The sequence below is a fragment of the Ichthyophthirius multifiliis genome (genome assembly GCF_000220395.1).
Source record: "Ichthyophthirius multifiliis unplaced genomic scaffold scaff_1120509250904, whole genome shotgun sequence".
NCBI lineage: Eukaryota > Ciliophora > Oligohymenophorea > Hymenostomatida > Ichthyophthirius > Ichthyophthirius multifiliis.
In genome coordinates this window covers 83,597-110,019 of record NW_004086389.1, presented here as the reverse complement: position 1 = coordinate 110,019, position 26,423 = coordinate 83,597, and the positions used below count along the sequence as shown (strand labels likewise).

General features: G+C 17.9%; 6 protein-coding genes across 6 annotated transcripts in view, besides 30 other annotated features; 4 read left to right on the top strand and 2 right to left on the bottom strand. All coding sequences in view use genetic code 6, as the record gives it.

Annotated features, from left to right (window-relative positions):
- The window catches only part of IMG5_110340 (kinesin heavy chain, putative), a gene marked incomplete at both ends in the record, with an annotated part of 5,412 nt that extends 5,366 nt beyond the window's left edge, over positions 1-46 (top strand). The window contains one exon of the mRNA XM_004034856.1: positions 1-46. This exon is cut by the window's left edge and continues 32 nt beyond it. Within this exon, the coding sequence (XP_004034904.1) occupies positions 1-46 (46 nt within the window).
- Positions 47-1,020: 974 nt separating this feature from the next.
- Positions 1,021-1,061: a microsatellite.
- Positions 1,059-1,105: a microsatellite.
- Positions 1,106-1,303: 198 nt separating this feature from the next.
- Positions 1,304-1,342: a microsatellite.
- Positions 1,343-2,094: 752 nt separating this feature from the next.
- Positions 2,095-2,157: a microsatellite.
- Positions 2,158-2,944: 787 nt separating this feature from the next.
- Positions 2,945-3,030: a microsatellite.
- Positions 2,975-3,048: a microsatellite.
- Positions 2,999-3,048: a microsatellite.
- Positions 3,049-3,067: 19 nt separating this feature from the next.
- Positions 3,068-3,158: a microsatellite.
- Positions 3,101-3,139: a microsatellite.
- Positions 3,104-3,161: a microsatellite.
- Positions 3,149-3,209: a microsatellite.
- Positions 3,210-5,952: 2,743 nt separating this feature from the next.
- Positions 5,953-6,058: a microsatellite.
- Positions 5,955-6,025: a microsatellite.
- Positions 5,955-6,057: a microsatellite.
- Positions 5,956-6,058: a microsatellite.
- Positions 6,046-6,085: a microsatellite.
- A 14-nt stretch (positions 6,086-6,099) lies between these two features.
- Positions 6,100-6,154: a microsatellite.
- Positions 6,155-6,597: 443 nt separating this feature from the next.
- IMG5_110330 (malate synthase a, putative) lies at positions 6,598-8,531 on the top strand. The gene is made up of 4 exons (XM_004034855.1): positions 6,598-7,349; positions 7,403-7,940; positions 7,987-8,194; positions 8,245-8,531. The coding sequence occupies exons 1-4, from the start codon at positions 6,663-6,665 to the stop codon at positions 8,423-8,425; spliced, it is 1,614 nt and encodes a 537-aa protein (XP_004034903.1). The 5' UTR covers positions 6,598-6,662; the 3' UTR covers positions 8,426-8,531.
- Positions 8,532-9,254: 723 nt separating this feature from the next.
- Positions 9,255-9,310: a microsatellite.
- A 32-nt stretch (positions 9,311-9,342) lies between these two features.
- Positions 9,343-9,382: a microsatellite.
- A 1,024-nt stretch (positions 9,383-10,406) lies between these two features.
- Positions 10,407-10,519: a microsatellite.
- An 836-nt stretch (positions 10,520-11,355) lies between these two features.
- Positions 11,356-11,415: a microsatellite.
- A 1,042-nt stretch (positions 11,416-12,457) lies between these two features.
- Positions 12,458-12,500: a microsatellite.
- Positions 12,501-12,686: 186 nt separating this feature from the next.
- Positions 12,687-12,738: a microsatellite.
- On the bottom strand, positions 12,718-15,359 carry IMG5_110320 (pumilio-family RNA binding repeat protein; the record flags this gene model as incomplete). The annotated part of the gene is made up of 6 exons (XM_004034854.1): positions 12,718-13,335; positions 13,394-13,799; positions 13,858-14,042; positions 14,301-14,543; positions 14,713-15,157; positions 15,275-15,359. The coding sequence occupies 6 exons, from the start codon at positions 15,357-15,359 to the stop codon at positions 12,801-12,803; spliced, it is 1,899 nt and encodes a 632-aa protein (XP_004034902.1). The 3' UTR covers positions 12,718-12,800.
- Positions 14,048-14,087: a microsatellite.
- Positions 14,651-14,702: a microsatellite.
- A 133-nt stretch (positions 15,360-15,492) lies between the features above and the next one.
- Positions 15,493-15,526: a microsatellite.
- A 202-nt stretch (positions 15,527-15,728) lies between these two features.
- IMG5_110310 (tyrosyl-tRNA synthetase, putative) lies at positions 15,729-16,683 on the top strand (the record flags this gene model as incomplete). The annotated part of the gene is made up of 4 exons (XM_004034853.1): positions 15,729-15,991; positions 16,041-16,191; positions 16,234-16,461; positions 16,616-16,683. The coding sequence occupies exons 2-4, from the start codon at positions 16,140-16,142 to the stop codon at positions 16,681-16,683; spliced, it is 348 nt and encodes a 115-aa protein (XP_004034901.1). The 5' UTR covers positions 15,729-15,991; positions 16,041-16,139.
- A 768-nt stretch (positions 16,684-17,451) lies between these two features.
- Positions 17,452-19,120, top strand: IMG5_110300 (hypothetical protein; the record flags this gene model as incomplete). The annotated part of the gene is made up of 2 exons (XM_004034852.1): positions 17,452-18,801; positions 19,085-19,120. 2 exons carry the CDS (start codon positions 17,452-17,454, stop codon positions 19,118-19,120), a joined length of 1,386 nt encoding a protein of 461 aa, XP_004034900.1.
- A 1,095-nt stretch (positions 19,121-20,215) lies between these two features.
- Positions 20,216-20,262: a microsatellite.
- Positions 20,263-20,848: 586 nt separating this feature from the next.
- On the bottom strand, positions 20,849-22,521 carry IMG5_110290 (ndufa9 protein, putative). The gene is made up of 6 exons (XM_004034851.1): positions 22,504-22,521; positions 22,244-22,393; positions 21,654-21,981; positions 21,572-21,603; positions 21,275-21,527; positions 20,849-21,233 (listed from the first exon to the last, which is right to left on the bottom strand). The coding sequence occupies exons 1-6, from the start codon at positions 22,513-22,515 to the stop codon at positions 20,929-20,931; spliced, it is 1,080 nt and encodes a 359-aa protein (XP_004034899.1). The 5' UTR covers positions 22,516-22,521; the 3' UTR covers positions 20,849-20,928.
- Positions 22,195-22,237: a microsatellite.
- Positions 22,522-22,775: 254 nt separating the features above from the next.
- Positions 22,776-22,841: a microsatellite.
- A 189-nt stretch (positions 22,842-23,030) lies between these two features.
- Positions 23,031-23,067: a microsatellite.
- Between the last annotated feature and the right edge of the window lie 3,356 nt (positions 23,068-26,423).

The following is a 26,423-nucleotide window of genomic DNA, read 5'->3' as shown; positions in this document are numbered from 1 at the left end:
AATTGTTCATAAATAATCATTTTAAATACTTCGTTTGTTAAAATGATGATAGTTTGAAAAAGTTGAATAGAAAATAATGTTTTGAATTACTTTTACCTGAGCTGCAAGAAAAGGATAAACCACAAGATAGTATAACCAAAAATCAGAAATTTTCACCATTTATTAACTCTTTTTCATTTAAATTATTAAATCTTTAAAGAAACTGTCTATGTGTGTATTGAGAGAATTTTAAATTTTTTTACTCTCAAAAATATTTTTATATATATATATATAATTAAATTATATATATTTTTTCCCTTCTTTATAATTCTGGAATTAAAATAAAGTCAACTTCTCTTATTTAGATAATTCTGAATTTTATAAAATATTTTTTTTTATATATTATATTCTTAATCAAATTCGTTTTCAAAATTTTTGTATCAATATTTGGAGAAAGGCATTCTCAAAGTTTCAAAATCTATAACTATATAAACATAAAAATTATTTGAAAAAACGAAAATCAAAATTAAAGAAGGCTTAAGTAATATTTAAAGAAATAATATTTAAAAAAAGATTAATTTAAACATGGCGAAAGTTTATTTTTAGGAAAAATAATTAATTAATTATAAATTATATAACATATAGCATTAAAAATTTGTTATTAAAAAAAAAAAAATAGGAAACTTAAAATTTTTAATATTTATATATATTAATTTGTAAAAAAAAAATATTTATCAATTCAGAGATAGAATAAAAACAAAAGTTTTAATTTAAGCAGTAATTAAAAAATATAAAAAGTTAAAAATTAAAATATTAGTTGTCTTAATTCAGATATTTTTTGATAAATCTAGATTTTTGATTTTTATATAATAGTTAAATTTTTATATATTAATTAAAATAAAGAAAATTTTTTGAAATTTTTTTCTGAATAAATAATATTAATCAAAAAAATAAAGTAAATTATGTATTTTTATTATCAAATAAGATAAAAAATTAATTGTTTGTAATAAGAATTTTATTATATAATTTTTTTTTAAAAAAATTTTATTTACATTCTAAATATTTTAATTACTATTTAAATAAATATTTAATTATAAATATATATATATATAAATTTATTTATATAAAAGGAAAAAGTTATTTAAATTTATAAATATATTACTAAATAAATAAAAAATCATTATAATTTATTTATTTTTTTAACTATTTATTTAAAATTAACAAATTCAAATTCTACATAAACAAAATCTTTAATAAAATACTAGATTTTGCAATCTTAATCAATAAAAAGAGCTAAATAATTAAATATTTGAGATAATTAATTTTATTCATTATTATTATTATTAGTCTTATTATTAGTATTTAAATCTTGAAAAATTAACAGTTTTTTTAAGTTATCAGGTAAATCTTCAAATTAATTAAAATTTAAATCAACATTAAAGTTTTTGAAATGCTTAAGAAAAAAAATAGGGTAAGATTTTGAAAAATCCTGATCAACTTCTGCACAAATCTTAGAGAGTTTTTCTCCTAGTTTTGGATGAAATCTAACATTAATTTAACAATAAAAATCTTCGAATATAAAGGATTTTTCTTTATTTTGTTAATTCTCTTAATTTAAATTAAATTAAATTTCTCCATCTATTAAGTTTTTCTGTTTATCTGATAAATCTTTTAAACCTAAATCTAAAAGTACATTCAATGGTCCTATAAAACTTTCAGAGTTATCTTTTATTTTTATAAATAAAATATCATCACATACTACTTAAGTTAATTTATATTTTTTTCTATCTTTTTTATTATATCTTCATTTATGTTTTAGTTATTTATACTAACTACTATACATTAATCAAAATCTCCTAAGTTATTACTAGTCAATTTTTCGAGGTTATTTGTATTTTTAATAACTCTCTTTTTATTAAATTAAATACTAAATTTACATTAAGACTCGTATTTTTCTTGTTTAGTTTTGCCAACCTATAATGTTATTTTAGATTAATTATAATTCTCAATTTTTTCTAATTCCTTTGTTTTAAGCAGATTTTGTTGTATTGTATGTTACTTTAAATCTTCTTTTTATTCTTTTTCCATTATTGAAGTTTTTTATTAAGAAATAAATAATTATTAATTTAAACAAATTATTAATATTTAATATTTAAAACAATTTTATATATTATATTTTTTATTTATAAATAAATAAAATATTTATTAGAATTTATTATAAAAAATAAATTTTATATCAAAAAATTTAAAATCAAAATCTTAAAAATGAATTTATAAAATAATTAGAATTATAATTAATAAAATATAAGTGAAGAATAATAATAATAATCTTAAAGCAATACTTAAAAAGTTGTTGATGTAATTAAAAATTTTAAAGAGCAATCATCAAAATTAAGATATATAAATATGTTTTGCGGTGCATTTTTAATTATTTTAGGAGTTTTGAGGTACATATTTATATAAATTGATTTATTTTTACCATGGACATATTTTTAACCTGCATATATGATAATATTCGGATTATTAATAATAGGAGCAGAAAAAGATATATAATTTATCAAAGAAAAGTTTTAGTTTATAAATGGTTATTTGGGTAAAGGAATGGTAGATATTTTCGTAGCTTCAGTAACGTTTAGTGCTTTAGAAAAAAATGGACTTAGCGTAGCTTCAATTATATTAACAATTATATTGCTTTTAGTAGGTATAATTTATATTTATTATCATTTTTAATAAAACTAATAAAATGAAAATAACCTAAATAATTCAAATAATTCTATTAAACCTTTATAAGAAAATAATGTTAACATAGAAATATAAAATAAAATAGTTTGATAAAAAATAAATATATATATATAAATATATGACAATATTATTTTTTATATGAGATATATAAAATTGTTTATTTGAAAAAGGAGAAATTTTTTTATAATTAAATATATAAATAAAAATTATTAATAAGATAGTCTATAAATATATATATAAATATATATATATATATATATATATTTATAAATATTTTTATATATTTTATATATTTTTTTATATATATATTTTATTATTATTTTTTTAGAATTATTAAAAATGTTTGTATATATTTTATATTCAGTTTTCTATAATTATATATTATATTTTAATTTTTATTTTATTTGTATATTTTTATATTCATTTTTTTATATTTTTTTTACCCAATTATTATTTATATTTTTTTTAATCAATTAATCTTTATTTTTCTATTTATTTGTTACAATAATTTAATAAATTTTATTTATTTCTTTTTTTAATATTTCTTTATGAGAAGATTTAGTAGATGATAATGTCTATTCTTAATATATTATAATATGTTTTAATAATTTAAAATGTTAAAAATTAATAAGTTTACCTATTTTTTTTTTATTTTATTTTTTTATACAAATTTTTATTGATTTCAATTTTGTAAATAATTAATTATTTGTTTTTTTCTTTAAAATTATAAGATTTAAAAGAAGTACCTTTTAATACCTATTTAAGAATTTTTTTCGGAAAGAATTATACTTTTTTTGCTTGATTATTGCTTTGTAAATTTATTTAGTTCTTAAGTATTAAATACATATAAATTTAGTAAAGTAAAAAAAATATTCTAAATTTTTTATTTTTATCAGTTTTTAAATTATGAAAGTAATTGATATCTTTTTTTCTTAATATTATTAAAGTTAGTATGACATTTAATTTGTTTTTATTTTTTATATTATCTCTTTTATAATTAATAGAGGCTGAATTATTACTTAATTTCTTATAAGAATTTTTAAAATTTTTAAATTAATATTGAAAAAAATCATAGAGTATATAATTTCTACTTTTATATAGCATTTTTAATTTTTTTTTTTTTACAGATGATTGATTCTCATCATTAATAAATAAATATAATTTTATAATAAAGTATAATAACATTAAAAAATAAAAATATTTTTAGATTATTTACCTAAGTAAATAAATATACTAATAAATTTATAAAACATAAATAATAAATAACAAAAATTACTTAATATTAGAAAACAACAAATTTGGTGTCTTAGATTAGAAATTTCATTATTTATAAAAAAAAATATAATCAAAATTATAAAAAGCGTCTTAAATTTAACATAAAACTTTAAAGATAAAATATTAATCGTAATAATAATATAAATATGAAAAATATAAAAAAATATATATTAATAAACTAAGTAAACTTTAATGTACACATTATAATATAAAAAAATAATAAAATTAAAAATGATATATTATAATAAAATTAATTTAAGGCAAATAAATAAAATAATCAAAAATTATAATTTAAAATGATTAAATCAATATAGATTTAGTAATAATATAATGGAAATATTAGATATATATTTAATGTTAAAAACTAATATTTTTTTATAAATAATAAGAATAAAGACTAAATAATTATTATACATAATATTATAATATAAAATAAAAACTTATAATAAATGAATGAATGAATAAAAATAATTAATTTTATAAAGTATAAATAAAAATAAAATATTTTATAATAAATTATGTGCTTATAATTGATGGAACAATAGAATTTTCGAACGATCTAAATTATTAGAAAGCAATAAATAATAATAAAATGTAAATAATTTAATAATAATATTAAAATTTGGATTTAAATATTTAGAAACTAACAAAAAATTAATTAACATTACGAATATTAAAATCATGAAAGTATCAATATTATAATTAGTAGAAAGAGAATCATAAATAAAAAATAGACTATTAATTCTAACAATAATCTAATAACACATTTAAAAAATATTTAACATAACTTTGAAAAATATGAATGTAATATTTTATATTGTAATTTAGAGAAAAAAAATAAAACTATCATATTATAACTGTAAGAAAATATATATAAAATCATAGCATTTTATATGGAATAACTATAATAAAATAAAGATACATATAATATAGCTATAAATAAAATACTAAAGAAATTCTTATTATTTCAATGTAAATTAAAACATAATAAAATATATGATATCTTATAATTAACTATATAGATGAAATAACCCATTTATATAATAAGTATATATTAAAAAATTAGAAACTGAGAAATAATAAAATAGGATTAAATAGAATATTAGTAAAATTCTACACATAAAAAATAATACTGATAGTAAATAAGATATATAGCATTAATTAAAAAATTATTAAATAATTATAAACTTGATTTATTCTTGAAATATTTTTACACTTTTATTTATAAAGCGAAATGCATTTTATGTGAAATTTGCAGACAAACACACAGAATAAATAAATGAAAAGATATAAAATTAAAAAGCATTATAATGAAATTCAAAGCAATAAATAATAAAATAAATTAAAAAAAAAATACTGATACATAACAAATATTATAAATAAGACATAAAAATTTAAATTGATGACAACTAAAATATTAAGAATTATTTAATTACAGTATAGTAAAAAAATTAAAAATAATCTTAATAAAATTAAAAATAAGTGATATTATAATTTTGACATATATTATTTTGTGAAACATTTTTGTCATATATTTAATTATTTCTATATATAATATATTTTTACAAATTAATAAGGAAATTTTCGTCAAAATTTTAATCATAGATATAAAAATATTATTCAGATTACTTTGTTATATTAATTAAACTAAATAAAATTTTATTAAAGTTTAATTTAATTTATTCTATATTTTTAAAATTTAAATATATATTATATTGAGTTATGTATCTAACATTATAATATATCATTAGTATGTTGCTTTATTCGTTGTTAAAATATTTATAAAGTACATAAGTAAAAAATTAATTTTATTAGTATAAATTATAATAACATTATAAAATATAATTATAAATATTATTTAAAGTAAAATATTTTTTTTGATAAAAAAAAAAAAAAAATTACAAAAAAAATAAAAGATCATAGAATAAAGATATCAATATAAAAAATTTTAAGTATATAAAATAAATAAATTAAAAATAAAATGAATTAAATAAATTATATATATAAATAAAAATAAATAAATTATATAAAATAAAAAAACAAATATAATAATAAATTAAATTTTTATAAATTTAATTTAAATAAATTTTAAAATAAAATATATATATATATATATATTAGTAATTATATATATTTTTATTTAATTTTATATATATATTAATTTTGTTATAGAATAAAAAAATATCTTTGTCTATTTTTTCGAAATAAATAAAAATTAATGAATTTCTAATCTATAAAAACATTTTATAAATACATTTTTATTTAAAATTGTTAACTTTTTTATCTTTTTTATTTTATTATTTTATTATATTAAGTGAAGTAAATTAAGGATAAATATATAAATTTTATGTAATTTTTGTATAAATAAACCATGTATAATTTAATTTTTATTCTATAAGTTTTTACAATATGATTTTGTATTTAAAAGCTTACAAAATTATTATTTTGTGATGTTAAGTTTTTTTTTATAGAAACTTAAACAGTTTTTATCTAAAAAAATAATATATTAAATAATAAAATGACGTATTAAAAACAATATTTACTTTTTCAAAATATTAATGATTTTTTTATAAAAATGCGTAATATACCTTATTTAAAACATATTAATAAAATTATATAAAAATAAAGAAAACCATAAAAAAAAATACATAAAAAAGAAAAAAAAAATGAATTCTCATGATGTCTAAACGGTTATAATTTTAGAACCAAATCATGATACGAATCAATTAATAACACCATAATGTTAATAATTCTTATATCTTTTACATACTCATTTCAACTCTAAAAGATTATCTCTTTTATAAGCCCGTAAAGATCTTCAAAAAAGACTTGATAATGGCTATAAGCCTGGTTTCCCAGAAGAAACAAAATATGTGAGAGAATCAGAATGGAAAGTAGCTCCTCCACCAAAAGACATAGAAAGACGTTGGATAGAACTAACAGGTCCTCCAAACCCTAAAATATGTATAAATGCCTTAAACTCAGGAGCAGATGTATTTATGGCAGATTTCGAAGATGCACTAAGTCCATCTTGGCTAAACTAAATAAGTGGTTAAAAATGTTTAATTGAAGCAAATTTAAAAGTATTAAAACATAAAGAAAACGGAAAAGAATATAGTCTTGATCCGAATTCTTATACGGTTCTTTTTGCTAGAACTAGAGGTTGGCATTTAGATGAAGCTCATATTTTGGTAAATGGATAAGTAATGTCAGGAGCTCTTTTTGATTTTGGTATTTATTTCTTCCACAATTACTAAGTTAGATAAAGAATGGGATGTGGAGGAATTTATTATTATTTACCAAAGTTAGAGTCTTATTTTGAAGCTAGATTATGGAATGAAGTTTTTCTATTTGTAAAATTTTTAAAATATATTATATTTTTATTTATTTTAATATATTTAAAAAGGCTTAAAAATACTTTAATGTTCCCATAGGAACTATTAGATGCACCGTATTAATTGAAACACTTGGAGGAGGGTTATAAATGGAAGAAATTTTATATGAATTAAAGGATCATATTGTAGCTTTGAATTCAGGAAGATGGGATTATATTTTTTCAGCTATTAAACTTCTAAAAAATCATAAAGATTGCGTTTTACCAGATAGATCTTAAGTAACAATGACAGTACCTTTCATGAAAGCTTATGCAAATAAACTTGTTTAAGTTTGCCATAAAAGAGGTGCTCATGCAATAGGAGGAATGAGTGCTTTTATTCCCACAAAAAATAAAGAAAAAAATGATTTTGCCTATAATAAGATAAGAGAAGACAAAAATAGAGAATGTTCTGAAGGATTTGATGGAAGTTGGGTTGCACATCCTGCAATGGTTAAATTTGCACGCGAAATATTTTAATAGTACTTAAAAGGATAAGCCAATCAAAAGCATGTTTTAAGATACGATTTAAGAGTTACATCTGAAGATATTATAAATTTAAAGGTCGAAAGTAATATTAAAATTTTTAATTATATAAATAATTTTATTAATAAAAGAACCTATTACTGAGTATGGTGTAAGGGAAAATATATCAATTACTATTTAATATATTTATTATTGGTTAATGGGTTAAGGTGCTGTTGGAATCAATAATTTAATGGAAGATGCAGCAACTGCAGAAATTTCCCGTTCTTAAATTTGGTAATGGATCAGACATTAAGCAAAAACTAATGATGGAAAAGTTATCAATATTTAATATTATTAGTAATTAATTATTTTTAATAATTTTTTAAATTTTCAATTTTTTTGTATAGATAATTAAGAGATTAAGAAGTATCTAATCTAAGATAAATTCTTAAAAATATAAACGTCCTTAATAAAGCAATCAATATTACTAACGATCTTATTTAAAACTAAGAAATGAAAGAATTTTTAACTATTGAGGCTTATCCAGTATTAAATGAAATATATAAAACATAATAATCAAAATTATGATATTAAATAAGGAATTATTATAAATGAAATTGATTTATAAATGAGATTTAAAATTTTATATTTATGTTATTAATAAAAAATTTTCTTAATATTTCACAAAAAAAAAAATTAAATTATTAAAAAAGTTTATATGATTTACTTTCTGTTAAAAAAAAACATGGAATTATAATTAAAAATACTTTATCATATAAGGAATAAATTATATATTACTTTTTCATATTGTTTTTTTTTAAACAAAAAAAATTAATTAAAAAAAATAGCAATAACCAATCACATTATAATTTAAAATAATTTTACTTTTACTTCCAAATTATTTAATCACCTATAATTTGGAAATACATAATTTTTTAAAAAAATTAAAAAAATTTTAGTTAGTTAATAGTATTTTTTTTGTTTATTGAGTTTTTTTAAAAAAATACAGAAAAAAAAAAAACAACATGATATATGATGCAAAGTAATAAATATATTTATGAATGTAATTTTAATTATATAAATATTATTAATTTTTTAAATTTAGGTAATCACATTTTTGTTTAATAATCAGAACTATTACTAAATATATTTATTTTTTATTAATTAAAAAATAAATATAAATGATATATTACTTAGATATTAAGTCCGAGTATTCAAAATTTTATTAATATTCAAATGTTTTTTTCCTGTCTGAATTTAATAATTCAACTTTTTATTACTTTTTCTTTTTAATATAATAAAAAAATAATATATATACCCTTTAATTTAATTTTTCTTAGAGCTTTTCTAATAAATACATCACCTTAGGATTGTTTACATTTCCATTATTTTTATAAAATTAAGAAACCTAGCTATTTTATTTAGTATTAAGATTTTATTATTAATTACTAATATTTTATTTTTATTATTAATTATAGAGTTCTTCTTTACTTTAATTTTTATTTAATTATTATGTCTTATTTTATAAATTATTATTCATTTTATTTTTATGTTTAATTTGATATTCCTAAACATTTTTTATACTTGTTGTATGAAAATTCTCATCACAACTTTATTTCCTTGGTTTTTTATTTTCCTTTAAAAAAAATATTTTTTTTTTATTATATATTTGATACTTGAATTTAACTTTCTTTTATAAGTTGGGATTATTGATCATTTGATTGAATACTTTTTTAAATATTTTTCATTAATTATTATTAGAATTATTCAAACTTGCTATCAATCAATTTATTAATAAATTGATTATTTTATTTATAAAAATTTTCCTTTAATTAAAATTAATATAAATAAATTTAAATGAAAATAAAATTACTTAATCAAATATTTATTATTAATCTTATTCATTAATAATTTAGATATTATTATTTAAATTTTTACCAAATGTTTAAGGAGAAGTATAAATAACATTTTATTTTTTATTTGTTTCTAAAAAACTTTTTTAATCTTGATTATTTTAAGATTGATTATAATTTTTATTTGTGGTATTTTCTAATTTATCAGTTAATGCTTAAATATCATGTTATAATTTCATAACAATTTGTTCTAATTTATTTATTTTAATATCTTTTGTTTTATTTTCTTCTTAAATTTATAAAATTTATTTTGTTAATTTTATTATTTCCCTTTCAGATTATGTAAGCATTAAAGGTGGCTAGTCATCAAGAATAGTTGTCTAATTTAATTATTAGTTTTAATTCTAGCTTAGTTCTGTGTTTTATATCTAATTTAACTTTTGGTATTGAATCTAATTAATTTAATCAGCTTATGTGATATTATTTTAATAATATAAATACTATATATCTCTATCCATATTTTATATATTTTAAAGTAAATTACTATCATTTCTACTTATTTATTAATGCTAATGAACACTCTTGTTTTATTAGTTATTTAAAAGATCTTCACTAGGACTATTAATTAAGCTTATTTTATTTACATAATTATTTTACATTCGGCCTCTTCTATCAGAACTATTATGAACATAAAATTTGGGTTAAGAATTTACGTAATTATTTTATTATAATTAATATTATTATTATTATTATTATTATTATTATTATTATATTTGTAATTGTTATTATTATTATTATTATTATTATATTTGTAATTGTTATTATTATTGTATTTGTTATTCTGATAACGTATTTATTATAACTTAATTATTTATATTATTATTTAAGCTAGCATTTTAAAATGGTTTTGGAATATTTAGCCTTTGATTTAAATATTTTTCCTCTATTTCAGAATCATTATTAATGCTTATATCATTTTAATTTTTTTATATTATTACCTTATTATATGGATTTTCTTCAAACAAAAATATTTAATTAATATATGTTTTAGATGCTCCAAACGTTTCTTTAATAACAATCTATTTATATATAAATTAATTTTAATATATTTCTTATTATATATTTTTTTTTTAATATTTATTTACTTTTAAATAATTATATCTTCTTCCTAATGGATCTATTTAAAATAATTAAATGCCTTCTCTCTTTTTTTAATATTATATTTTAAAAAATATTCAAATAAATTAAATTATTACTAATTCAGTATATATTGTTGACCAAGTAATATAATCTTTTTTATTATCAATTGATACTAAAAGTTCTATTATTGAAGGATTTGAATTATAATCATGCCAACAATCAAAGCCAATACATTTAAAAAATTTAGGTCTTTCACATAATTTACTTATATCAAAAATAATAAACTATGGCATCCCTTATTCGCACATCCAAATATTCTATTTTTAAATTTAATTTTTAAATTAAAAAACTAGAGCTATACTTTTTAAAACAAAAATCATTATTTAAATATATTTACTTTTCTTATAGGAGATATTATATTTTAAACTTAGGCGTTAGGCAATTATGAAGAACATCCTATAATTTAAGCGTTATTTTATTCTGTTAAATAATTACCATCAAGTAATTAAATATCCTCAGACTCCATTTAATTAAATATTTTGATTAATATATATTTAAAAATTTTAATAATTTTATTTTAAAATTAATTAATGTATATAAAATTATATTTGAATAATATTTAGTAAAATAAATTTAAATAGTTTGCCCTCAACATATATTTTATTATAAAATTTTAAAGTATTTTTTAATTGTTTATTTAATTAAATAAAATATTCAATAAATAATAAAAATAAAATATAAAATTTTCATTTAATTTTTAAAAATATATCTTTTTAAATGGAACTAATAATTTTAATATTTAATACAGGTTATTTAGTACAATCGTTAGCAAACTTAATATTAATTTTGAGAATTAAAAAAAATCGAAATGTTGATGGTTTATCATTTTAGACATAACTAATGTATGCTTTAGGAACTATCATGAGATTTATTTATTCTTTTGATACTCGTATTTCCCTATACACTTTATCTTATATTGAAATGACTTTAAGTTTATTTTTGAATTTTATTTTATTTTATTTATTTTGGAAATACAGAAATACGGCACATAATTAAGAATCAAAGATATTAAGTTGGATAACAATTATACCTTTGTGCTTTGTTTTGAGTTGTTTTTTTCATCCTGGGGAAGAGTTTTCAATTGATTAATTATTTGTTTCACTTTCTATGTTTATTGAAGCCTTAGGTTTATTGCCATAAGTTTATTTAAATAGAAAAAAAGGATTTGTTGAACACAAATTAGGTATTTATTTGACATTTATTTTTTGTAGTAGGATAATTAGAATGATTTTTTGGGTTTTAATGTATATAGATGGCTAATAATTTATTTATTTAATTTTAGCAGATTTATTGCATACATTCCTTCTTTTAGATTTTGTTATTCTTTTTATTAAGCATAGAAATAAAGAAAACATATTAATAATATGAAAAAATTAGAATAATACAAATAATACATATATAAGAAATACATATTTATAATATTGAATTTATCATTATTAAAAGAATTTATAATATATAATATAATAAATATTTTCAAAATAAAAAAAAAAATGTATATAATATTTAAAAGTTTTGTAAAAAAACGATATTTTATTATTTTAAATAAAAACATTGTTCACATTTATTTTTTTATTTTTATTTTTTATCATTTTTTTATATTTTATTATCATACATATAGTTTATATTTATATATTTTTATTTATTTTTTAATAAAATATAAATGTAATTTTTTTTTTTTTTTCAATATTATTAAAATTATTATTAAACATTCTTCTTCTTATATTAGTTGTTATTTTGATTATTATTTTTATAAACATTTTATTTTTGAATATTTTGGTTATTAAAATTGATTTAGTTATTAAAACTTTAATTACTATTAAAGCTTTAACTACTATTAAAACTTTAATTTAAATTATTATTAAAATTATTATGATTAGGCTTAATATCAACTCTACTTTTTTCTATTATACTCAAAACATGTTTTCCTTTAATTTAAAAATTTAAATATTTTATTATTTACTTATTAATATACCATAATTATTAGACATAACTTCATTAAATACATTTTAATTTTAAAATATATACATACAAATTCTCATTTTTGTTTCAAAATTAGATTTTTCATATAACCTTTAAACAACATAATTACCATACGCATTTTTAGTTAATTTAACTATTCCGGTTCTAAACGAAATTATTTTATATATTTATAAATTTATACATATATAATTACTCTAATATAGTTTCGTTTGGCTTTTAGTTTAATAATACATCTAAAACGCCTTTTTTGAATTCATCATCTGAATTAAGTACAGATTTTTCAGTAACATTAGATGCAAATTTGTTTAATGATAATTCAATAAAATTTTCTCTAATTGCTGTAAGAATATCTAACCTGTTTTAATCAGGCCCTTTTTCTAAAATATATTAAATAATATAATTTCCATATTAACATTAGCATAAATCAATTATTTTTTCCATTAGTTTTTCGAAAATTTTTTTGGTCTAATTATTTATTAAATAATAATAATCATATATAAACTATTTATTTTATTTTTTTTACTTCTCTAGAATCACTAAATTCTAAAATTCTTTATATAACTCTACAACCATAAGGGTGGAAAGCAAGTGTTTAAATCTTTTTTTTATTTTTGTTGTTGTTGTTAAAAAAAAAAAATGGTAATTGTATAATAATATTACATTTTAGATAACTTCATTTATAATAGGGAGAAGTTTTTTAGACTAAACTGTTTCAAAGAATTTTTAAATTACGTGATTACCATGTTAATCTTAAATGCAAGTCATAATTTTCTAGTTAAGTTCTTGAATTAAATCTTCTTACATATCTGGAGAATCTTTTAATTCTTCCAAAGCTTTTTAAATTACTCTACAGCCATAAGTATGCAATGATAATTCTTCTACTTTTCCTTTAATCATTTAATATAATATTTGTTTTTATTCCTTCGTTCCTTTTAATAATTTTAATTATATTATATTTTAGTTTTTTTTTTTTTTTATTTTTATTACCCTTTTCAAATAATTTTTAAATCACATAATTACCAAATTAGTCTTTCATTAAATTGAAAGCTTCTGGTAATATCTTATAAAAAATACTATTTTTTTCATCAAGTGATGCGGCTTCGAATTATTTTTAAATAGTTCTTGAAGAATTTTAATCTTTACAAGATTCAATTAAATGATTAAAAAGATTACTAAAATTATTATTATTATTATTATTAATATTATTATTATTTTATACATTTAGTTGTTTTTATTTTTTTTTATTATTATCAATGTTTTTGTCTAAATTTTTATTATTATCATACATAGGAGAGTTAATTTACATTTAATTGGCTTACATTTACAATTAAATTTATTAAGGAGGAAATTATGTATTAAACTTCATAGGTATATTAGGGTTTTAATTTAAATTATTCATATTAAATTAGTTTATTTATTACATATTTTACATAATATTTTAGTTTACATTTTAAGACATTCCTACAGGAATAGGTTGAAATAAGGGATTTTAACTATTGTTTAAATTAGGTGTTATCCCTGGAGGTATATTTTAAGGAAAATTAGAGTGGTGCTAATTAAATAAATTAAACTAGTTTTAGTTTATTATCTATTATTAGAATTAGAATTAAGGAGGAGGCATTTGTTAATGTATATGTTATGCTGGCATAGGTTACTTAGTATTTCTCTTGATTCTATATTATATAATTATTAATATAAATATAATATAAAATATATTATGATATAATAGTAATTATTTATTTTTTTAAAAAAAACTAAAATAAAATATTAACATTAATACTATTTATAATTTTTTATGTATTTATTTTTATTTAAATATTTTTTTTATATATATAATATTACGTAGGTTATTATATAACATTTTATTATGGGTTTTAAAATTAATTAATATGAATTTGTTACTATTATTTAATTTAGTACATATTTTAACTTTGTGTTTCATTAAAATTTTTTTTTTGCTAATTATTATAATTTTTGAACCCTTCATCATTACTTTATTAAAACATATTTGTATTCAAACCATTATTTTCAAATTCATTCATTAGTTATTGTTAAGATGTTTAATTAATATTTTAACTTATTTTCAGACTACTCATTAGTTAATTTATATCTGAATCAACATCTCGCCGGTATAATGGTTTTGGTAAACGAGGATTTTTCTACCTATTATAATAATCGTAATATTATTTATCATATAGATATTAATTCTCTTCTACTGTTCTTTATTATAAATAAAGGTCTGGAGGAGCTGATTTATTGGTATTTCTAAGTTAGATTATTTCGTCTTCTATATAATAAAATAGTAAATAAAAAAACTATATTTTATAATATATATTTATTTTTAAATGATTTTTTTATGAATATGATATCATTTTTTTAATTTAATTTTTTATTTAAAATTTACCATCTAATATTCCTCCCATAATTAATTGATCTTCATCTGCAAACACCTTAACTTGAAATCCATCATTTTTATTAAAATTTGCCATTATTTTTTTTATTTTTTATGAAAATCTAATATTAATTTCTTAATATATTAATTTAATTTTTTTTGCTTTACTTATTATTATTACTTTTTTAAAAAATAAAAAAAAGACTTAAAACACTTATATAAGAGTTTCTTATAAAATAAATATAAAATAAATAGTAATATAAAAATATATGAAATATATCTATTATATCGAAATAGATATTAATTTTTTATTTTTTATATTAAATACGTTTATAATAATTAATAAATATATATTTTCTTATTCTATTTTTTAATTAATTATAATATTTTGCTTTATACACTCTAAAATATAATTTATAAAAATTAATATTTAAAAATATGGAATAAAAAGTGACTCATTTTCATAATACTTTATCAAAGTTAGATTCTTTAATATATTAATTAGAAACAAATTTGGGAAAAAATCATTAACCTTCTCCTTTTAAATAAAACAATAATTAAATAACTAACACTAAAAATATTTAAAAGTCTCCATAAAAAGCAAATCCTTAGAAACCTAAAAAAGCCTAGGAGAATGTTTAAACAGAAGAAAAAAATAATTAATAACCTACATTTGAAGATTTTTAGAAAATAGACATAAGAGTAGGCAGAATAGTAGAGTGTTGGAAAGTATGATAGTTTAAATAAAAACATTTTAAATTTATAAATATATAAAAAGCATCCTGAAAGCGAAAAATTATATTGTGAAAAAGTTGACATAGGAAGTGAGGTAAGATTAATTGCCTCAGGAATACAATAGTACTAACCAATAGAAAATATGACTGGGTTGGTATTAGTAGTATAAAATTTAAAGCCTAAAAAGCTAGCTGGTAATCAAAAATTAATATTTTTAATTTTTAAGTTATAATAAGGTTTTGAATCACATGGAATGATATTATGTGTTTCAAATGCAGACCACTCTTAAGTTGAAATATTAAGGCCATCAAATGGCTCAGTAGTAGGAGAAAGAGTTTTTTTGGAAGGATAAGAAGATAAATTTACATATGACTTGTAAACACCTCTTAACCCAAAAAAAAAAGTTTTAGAGACTTGCCTTCCTGAAACTAAAATTGATAAAGATTATTTTGCTACTTTTTTAGGTAAAATATATTTTATTTTTAAATTTGATTACTAAATTATAATTGTAAATTTTATTTTATATTAATATTCTCTATATTTGTACTTTTAAATATTTTTTTTAATTATCAAACATATTTTTGCTTTATTTATATCAATATATTTTTATTTTATAAGGTAAAAAATGGATGACAAAATAAAGATATGTTAAGTCAGAAAAATTATGTTTGGCAAACATTTCGTGAAAAATTATAATAAAATATTTTTAATGTTTTAACGAAAATCTATTTATATTTATTATTTAAAATTTTTTCATAATATAATATTTTTTTTTATTATTAATACATCGTATTATTAATATTAAAATAATTATGCACATAATAATATATATATATTTTATAGTCATATTTTTTATAAATAATAAAAATTTTAACAATATAATTTAATTAAAAAAAACTTTGATTAATTTTTATCAATTTATAAATAAAAATGATGATTTTTAATTTTTTTATATAAAAATATTTCATATTTAAATTATATCTTTATTTTTTTTAAATTTTTTAATTAAAATATAATTGTAAAGCAAAAAATTAAAAAACTCGAATGTTATAAATAATATAATTATAAAATTAAATATAATGTAAAAATAATATTGAATTATTTAAAATAATAAAAGATAGAAATTTATCTAAAAATTATATAATTTTATCATTAGGTATATAGCCATATTTTAAAATTTCACAAAAACATAAATATATATTTAAATTAAATTATTAAAAAAAAGTAACGTGCGTGGAAAAATAAATAAATAAATAAAAAAGATAAAAATAAAATTTAAAAATATATATACAGAAATTAATTATATTTTTATGAAACTTATTTTTATTTTATTTCCCCTCACTTTAAAAAGAGATTTTTTTTTTTCAAAAATAAATTATAATATAATAAATAAATAAAATAAAAAATTAAGCAGTCCCTAAAGAACTCTTAAAAAAACAAAAAAATAAACAAAAATGAGAGAAGTCATATCAATTCACGTCGGTTAAGGTGGTATCTAAGTCGGTAATGCATGCTGGGAATTATTCTGTCTTGAACACGGAATCTAGCCTGATGGTTAAATGCCCTCAGACAAAACTATTGGAGGAGGAGATGATGCTTTCAACACTTTCTTCAGTGAAACTGGTGCTGGAAAACACGTACCCAGAGCTGTATTCCTTGATCTTGAACCAACAGTTATTGATGAAGTTAGAACTGGTACCTACAGATAATTGTTCCACCCTGAATAATTAATTTCTGGTAAAGAAGATGCTGCTAATAACTTCGCTAGAGGTCACTATACCATTGGAAAAGAAATCGTCGATTTATGCTTAGATAGAATCAGAAAATTAGCTGACAACTGTACCGGTTTATAAGGTTTCTTAGTCTTCAACTCAGTCGGTGGTGGTACCGGATCTGGTTTGGGATCTTTACTCTTAGAAAGACTTTCTGTCGATTATGGTAAAAAATCCAAATTAGGATTCACCATTTATCCCTCACCTTAAATCTCTACTGCTGTTGTTGAACCTTACAACTCCATTCTTTCTACTCATTCTTTACTTGAACACACTGATGTCTGTGTTATGTTAGATAATGAAGCCATTTATGACATATGCAGAAGAAACTTAGATATTGAAAGACCCACCTATACTAACTTAAACAGACTTATTGCTTAAGTTATCTCATCTTTAACTGCCTCATTGAGATTTGACGGTGCCTTGAACGTCGATATTACTGAATTCTAAACCAATCTTGTCCCCTATCCTAGAATTCATTTTATGTTATCATCTTATGCTCCCATTATTTCTGCTGAAAAAGCTTATCACGAATAACTCTCAGTTGCTGAAATCACTAACTCTGCTTTCGAACCTGCTAATATGATGGTTAAATGTGATCCCAGACACGGTAAATACATGGCTTGCTCTATGATGTATAGAGGTGATGTCGTACCTAAAGACGTTAATGCTTCTATTGCTACCATTAAAACCAAAAGAACCATCTAATTTGTTGACTGGTGCCCCACCGGATTCAAAGTAGGTATTAACTATTAACCCCCAACTGTCGTACCTGGTGGTGATTTGGCTAAAGTCATGAGAGCTGTCTGTATGATTTCTAATTCAACTGCTATTGCTGAAGTTTTCTCCAGATTAGATCACAAGTTCGATCTTATGTATGCCAAAAGAGCTTTCGTCCACTGGTATGTTGGTGAAGGTATGGAAGAAGGTGAATTCTCCGAAGCCAGAGAAGATCTTGCTGCTCTTGAAGTTATTACGAAGAAGTTGGTATTGAAACCGATGAAGGTGAAGGTGAAGAAGAAGCTTGATTAAGTTGAAAAATATTGCATAAATTATATTTTTTTATAAAAATATATTAATTTACAATTTTATATAAATATGTATGTTTTTGCTTTATATATATATCAAATCACGACAACACAACAAACATTTGTGTATATATTTGGCAAACAAAAATCATCTTTCTCTTTTTAAATATATGAAAAATAAAAATATTTTATATGTTAAAATTAATTTATATTTTCTTTAAAAATATTGTAAAATATATTAATATTAAAAAGCATTTTTCACTTTTAATAATTTCAAAATAATGCAGTATATGTATTTTTTTCTCCGTGCTTCCCGTTTTTGAAATAATATTTTTAAATGAGATTTTTTTATATCTAATATTTTATCTTTTTAAAATAAAAATTATTAAAAAATTAACAATAATATAAATAAAATGTTATTAGAACATAATTTTTCAACAAGAAAAGAAATTTTAGAAGCAAAAAAATTATTATATGAAAGAGATATTGATACAAAGAGAGCATTTAATTTTGTTTTGATATCTACAGTATAAAATAAACAAATACATAAATATATATACATTTTTATATTAAAATGATATATAAAAAAATTGATTTAAAAGTTTTCTTTACTTCTATTGTTGATATTAAGTTTCGGAGGTACATCAGATAATTGGAATTGTACCCTTGATACATCAAATTATAGTATATTAATAAATTTTAATTTGAAGAAAAAATAATAAAAAAAAAAGAAAATAAATATGTTTGTACAGAAGTGAGAAGGGTTATGAATTGTAAAACAGTTTCAGGCCCTATATCAGTAAATATAACTTTTTTTTAATTTAAAATGGATTTAATAAAAATAAAAAAGGGTATTGTAAAGTTAAATGTTAATTAAAAAATAAACGCTACAGCCGAAGTACTAATATATATATTAATTTTTATCATAAAATAATAGATATCGTGTCCTTGGGAAATAGCTATTTCAGAATTAAGAGTATGCTTCATATTTATGTCGATAATTTGCATGGGATTAGCGTTTGTAGCATTAAAAGAAGAAAATAAAAAATATGCAGATATACACATATCTTCTGCATTATTTTTATCAGTTTTGATGGTATTTATATAATATTTAGATAGATTCTATAATTTAAAAAAAATAAAGGTTATTTCAAGTTTATTTGATTATTAATCCATTTTAAATTCTTAAACAAATAATTATAACTTATGTAATTTAAAAGATGATTTTTCTGTAGATGATGGAACTAAAGCTGAAATTGATTGCGGATTTAAATATTATTATTTCACTGTTGTTACTGAAATAATTTGTGCTTTTTTTATTGTAAAATATAAATTATATTTAAAAATAAATAAAATAAGAATATAATTAATATTTCTAAATAAAGTCTAATTTGTTTTTTTTAAAAAAGAAAAACAAAAATAATTATATTTATTTTTTTATGAATAATTTATTATATTTTTTTATATTTTTAAGTTCTGCAGCAGTTAATTTGTAAAAAGATGGCAATAAAGTATTAAAAAAAATGATGTTTTATGATTAAATATTATATAATATATTTTTTATTTATTTTGTAACTTTCAATTAATACATTTTTTAAAACTTATTGAATTGTTTATATTTTATTTTACTTTTACTTTTAATAATAATTAATTATTCAAACTAAATAAAAAAAATATATATTTATAAACTATTTTTTTTTTTTTTCAATTATTTATTATTTATTTAATTAATTATCTATATACAAAAAAATTATCAATTAAATTTTATGAATATTAATAAATGAAAAACAATATAATTTAAAAATAAAAATTAAATTAGTAATTTATAAAGTTTTATAAAAAATTTAAAGTAATAAAATAATACAGATATTTAAAAAACATACAAATTTAAAAGAGTTGACTAAATAAATGGGTTAAAATTAAATTTATTTAATTTAATTAAAATCTTTTAACAACAACTTTTTTATATAAAATAAATTATTTTATAAATATTAAAAATTAATTAAAGATATTTAAAGTTTTAAAGTTAATAAAAATAATTATAATTATTTAAAATAATGATTCTTATTAAGGACTTAAATTTATAAAAAAAAATATATAAAATAATATATTTTTAAGTATTTCTTATTTTTCATTTTTCTAGTTCTTCGAATGTTTATACTCCTCTAAATTTACTATCGTCCAAAAACTATTCTGCCCCTTAAGGGAAAGAAACTGGCTAGACACATAAATCTGCAATAGTTTTATGATTACCACTAACAACCAAATCCAATTTATTTTTAATAATTGTTTCCATATTGAAAAATTCCCAATTATAAAATTTTTAGGTTAGCTTTAAAGCTAAATCATGTGATAAATAAGCTAATTTAGGTGGTCTTCCAGTTATATTTGCTAATATTTCATAAATTTCTAATCTGCTATATTAATGAGGCCCACCTATATAAATTTTATATTTTAAAAAAAAGAACTTTAAAAACCTAATTCGTAAATTTATCCTGCAGATTCTTAAATTTTCAAAGAATTCATAACTGCTTAACAAACATCATTTATTAATATTGGTTATCTTTTAGCTGTGCAATCATCAGTTACTATGTTAAAATGATGCCACCATTCTCTTTCTTTGATCCAATGACGAGTGAAATAATCTTACATGCCATAAATTGTAGTAGGACGCATAACAGTTGCATTTGGGAAAATATTCAATACAGCTTCTTCTCCGTGGAATTTTGTCTTAAATATTATTATAAGCATAAAAATGTATTTATGTATTTTACTTAAAGATCAGGTGAAGGAGATTTAGGATCAGCTTTATAGTTTTTTGTTTATATTATAAAATAAAAATTAATAAAAGTTTACCTCCACAAGCTGAGAAATGAATAAGCCTTCTAACGTTAGAGTTTCTAGCACATGCTTCAGCAATTTTTTTTGCAATATGTATATTAGCATAAGCAGCTTATTTAAGATCTTTTACTTACAATCTAGATCCAACTAAGTTAATTACTACATTAGAATTTCTGATTGCAGCATCATACATTTTATCATCATCAAAATTAAAATGTTTCATTAAATAGCTTTATCCAGTTCCTGCACATAATTTTAATTCTTTGACATAATCATCATAATCATATACATGAGCATGAGGGAAGATAACATCACTACCTATATATCCAAGATAAGCACCAACCTGTTTTTATAAATTTAATAATAAATTAAATTCAAATATCAAATAAAATTTAAAATTATAATAAAAATGAATAATTTTTTTAAAAAAATATATGCAAAATAATGTTAGTTTGCTATATATTTTTATTTAATTAAATATCTAATTTTAGGTTGTCTAAATTTATTCTATTTTAGATCTTAATTAAAATATTCATTTTTATAAATTATATTCTCAATAAATTATTTATTTTTATTATAAACTATTTTTTATTATATAATTTTACATATGGCCCTAAAAAGCCTGTCGCACCAAATATTGTTACTCTAAGTCCTGAAATTGATACTCTATTACCTTTATCGTAAAATTTGAGTAATGTTGATCTTTCAGAAAAATTTTTAATTGCTATTTAATTTAAATTTTTTTCTAATCTTTGCTATTTTTTAAAAAATATTAAAATAAATATAATAATTCATTTTATAAATATTTTTGTAATTTAAATTTTTATTTAAACTTTTAATATATTATATTTGTTTAATAATTTACGTAAAATTTCATATTTATCATTTATTTGAAGTTTTTTTCTTCTTATTTATAATATATTAATAAAAAAATATATAATATTAAATATATCTAGTTTATATAATTTTATTTAATTTTTTTTTTTTTAGTTTATAATAGTTAATATTTATAATAATTTAAATATATATTTTAATAATGTTTGTTAATTAATATATAATTAAATAATTTATTTATAAAATTTTTATATTATAAATCATTTAATAAGCCTTTTTTTCTATTTTTTATTAAAAAAATAAATTAATAAATATTTTTATATTTAATAATATTTTTATTAAAAAATATGTTTAGATATTAATATATTTAACTTTATAACTTTTTTAAATAAGTTAAAAATATATTTAAGATAATATTTTAATTCATAAAACATTTATTGAGATTTAATATAATAATATTATATTTAAATAAATGCTTTTATTTTACTTATTTTTTAAGACTATTTACAAAAAAAAATTAGTATATATAAAATAATAAAAATTATAACTAATATTAAATATATAAAAATATATTTATTATAAAAAATAAATTTATGAACTTTATTTTTTATTGTATTATTGTAAATATTTTATATTATATTTATATTTTAGATTTTGTTATAATTTTTAATTTCTTTAATTTTTTAAGTCCACTTTTTCATATTTTTTGTTTCAATTTTATTTAATAATAAATAATTTTTTAATTATTTTAACTATTATTATTTTTTAATTTCTATTTTTATTTTGATATAGAATTTAAAAATATATAAATTATAAGAATTTTATACTTATAATTTATCAAAATAAATTTTAAATAATATTCAGTAAATTAATATTTTTCAAATTATTATACAGTTTTAATAATTTTAGACGCACAAACAAATACAATTTTTAATTTAATACTTTATGATAAATTTAAACCTTAAAAAATATATCCAATATAAACTTAAGCTTATAAGAAGATAGATTTTGAAGAATTTCTTTGCTAAAATAAGATTAAAATTCATTAATTTAATTAAATGTAATTATTTTTTAATTCTATTTAAATACTATCAAATTTATTGAGAAAAAACATAAAAATAAATATGAAATTAAATTAAAATAAAATAAAATAAAGTGATGAATAATATGTTAATGATAAGCTTTATAATTAAAAAAAATACATGTGTAGATTTATTTATAAAATATCTGCTTAATAATTAAAGTAACTTTACAAAATTAAAAATTAGAAAAAAGGAAATTTAAATTAAATATTTGATATTAGATTCAAAAAAAATGCAATAAAAAAATATTATGAAAAATAAAAAATAAAATAAATTTATCATATCTTTTTATAAATATAAATAAATAAAAATCTATTTTAAATTATTTAAAAATATATAGAAAGTTTATATTAATTTTTTATTTTTATTTACTATTATTTTTAATTATTAGATTATTTTGTTTTTTATATTAATTTGTATATTGATTCTTTTAAAATGAATTTATTTTTATATTTTATATAATATTTTTATTTTTTCTAAATTTATAAATATATTCATTTGTTCTTTACAAGCTCATAAAATCTATTATCTACTTATTTTAATAGTTTAGGCTATTCATCTTCAGGCATTACATCTATTATAATGTTAAATATATATATATAAAATAAATTAAATTAAATTTAAAAATACTTAAGTTTTGCGGCGTTTTAAAAATTATAATTTTAACGTCATCATCTTCATAAAGATCTAATGGTTCATAAGGTAGATTATTTCCAACAGTAATAAACATACTATATTCAGTATTATCATTTAAATTTTCAAAAACAATATCGATTTTACCAAAGTTGTCTGTTTTTTTTTAAAAGAAATATTTTTAAGGCACTTTAATATTACTTTCATCAGTTCCTCTAAATATTTGAGTAGATAATGGTTTAATATTATTATATTTACCAGATTTTAAAATTGCAAAAACTTTTCCTATTTCCCATAATTTAAGAGAAAATTTAGCTGTATAGAATCCAATATTAGTAATTTTTGTTTCTTTAGATATAGTTGGTGATCCTATTTAAATTCTATAATTAATGATATTTTAATTTATGTCATATTCAGGAAGAAGTTATTTAAGCTTTTATTAAACTTTCTTATCTTCAACTAATTTATTTGCATAATATTCGGGAGTCGGATTATCATTTTAAGAATTAGGTGAGATACATACATAATAATTATAACTATTTTTAATCATAATTTAAGGATTAAATTTCATTTATTTTTCAAGTAAATCATTAACATCAGTTTAAGATGTAAATCTATTCTCTGGGACTCTTAAAGTCATAGAAAGTGCCTTTATAAGTTTTTCAATAGTTATTATTTCTTTTAATGGAATGGCTATATTGTATCCTTAAGAAAGTTTTTTTGTTTTAAATTTAAAAGAAGATATATTAGAAAAACCCATAGTATTTGATAAAAAGACATATAAATTATAATTATTTTAAGCTTCCAATCTATTAAGAGTAAATTAAATTGAGTGTTCAACAAAACTACCCCATTTTGTTTCAATAGTATTATTTAAGTAACCTAAAGCATATTAATATTATTTATTCATTATTTGCTATACACTTTAAGGTTAAGGAGATCCCTAGAAACTGTATGTTATATAAACTATAGCTTTTGATGATGCATAAACTTAGAAAGTTTCAGAATTTGCAATAGATAAATCGGAAAGTTACTTAAGGGAAATTATTTTAGGAGAAAATATTTCATGCTTTTATAAAATTAAATTAGAATCTTAAAGAATAGGATTTATAAGCTTTTAATTCAAATCTTTTAAAGGGGTTGGATATTTATTTTTTGATAAGTTAATGTGTAATGGGTAATAATTATATTAGTTTTCCCTGCTTAATGAAAACGAAAGATATTTTACTGAAGGGATGAGTGTATGAACAATTTAATAAAATGAACTTAATGAAAACTCAATTGTTGCTGGTTGTGAAGGAGTCTATATAGCTTTTATTGTAATTTCAAAAAATGCTGAAGTTGTTTCTGGATATATTTATAGTTTTTATGGTGAAATTATTATAGTATCCTTATATATTTCTTCAATAACTTAAATGCTTAACTCAACTAAATTAGCTGGAGGAGTAGAAATTTAAACAGGAATTCGAATAGGATAACCTAAGGTATCCGATTTTACATCATTGATAGTTATTGTTGGATATTATTGAGTTTTATCATATAAAGAAATAACCCGGACTTTTTCTGATGTAATTGGTAAGTAAAATTAATTTTAAGAAAGCTCTACTTTATTAAAGTGTATGATATATGTATCTGGTAGGACGTCTGATCTAACTTTGACTTAGAAAGATACTTCATTTTATAAGAAATTATTTAATTCAATACTTTCAGGAGAAAATTTTATGCCTTTAATACTACAATTTGGAATAATTACAAGTTAATCAGCTGGTTGGGAAAGTAAAAGTTTAAAAGTATAGGAAAGACCTGGAAGTAAAACTTTTGGTCCTGTAACAAATATATCGTACCCACTTTGTTTAAATTCAAGACAATTTCTACTGTCTATATTAGGCGAAGTTGCAGCAATATAATCACCTTAAGACATCAAAAGAAGACGGACTAAATATTAATTTTAATTTCCATAACTGCATTTATGCTCAACGTCTGGGTTCATTAATTTATTTATTACAATTGTAAACTTTCTAGAATATAATTTTGTCATATCAATATTTTAAATGAAAATTTCTAGTCCATAAATATCACAAAATACTTATATATCAGGCATGTTTTTAGACCTTATTATACATGAACCCAAAGGTTCGTATATTTATGGAGCAACTTCTGCATATAAATTTGATGGTAATTATATACTTATACCTATATTTGGATTACGTATTATCTCTTATTAAGCTTCTAAAGT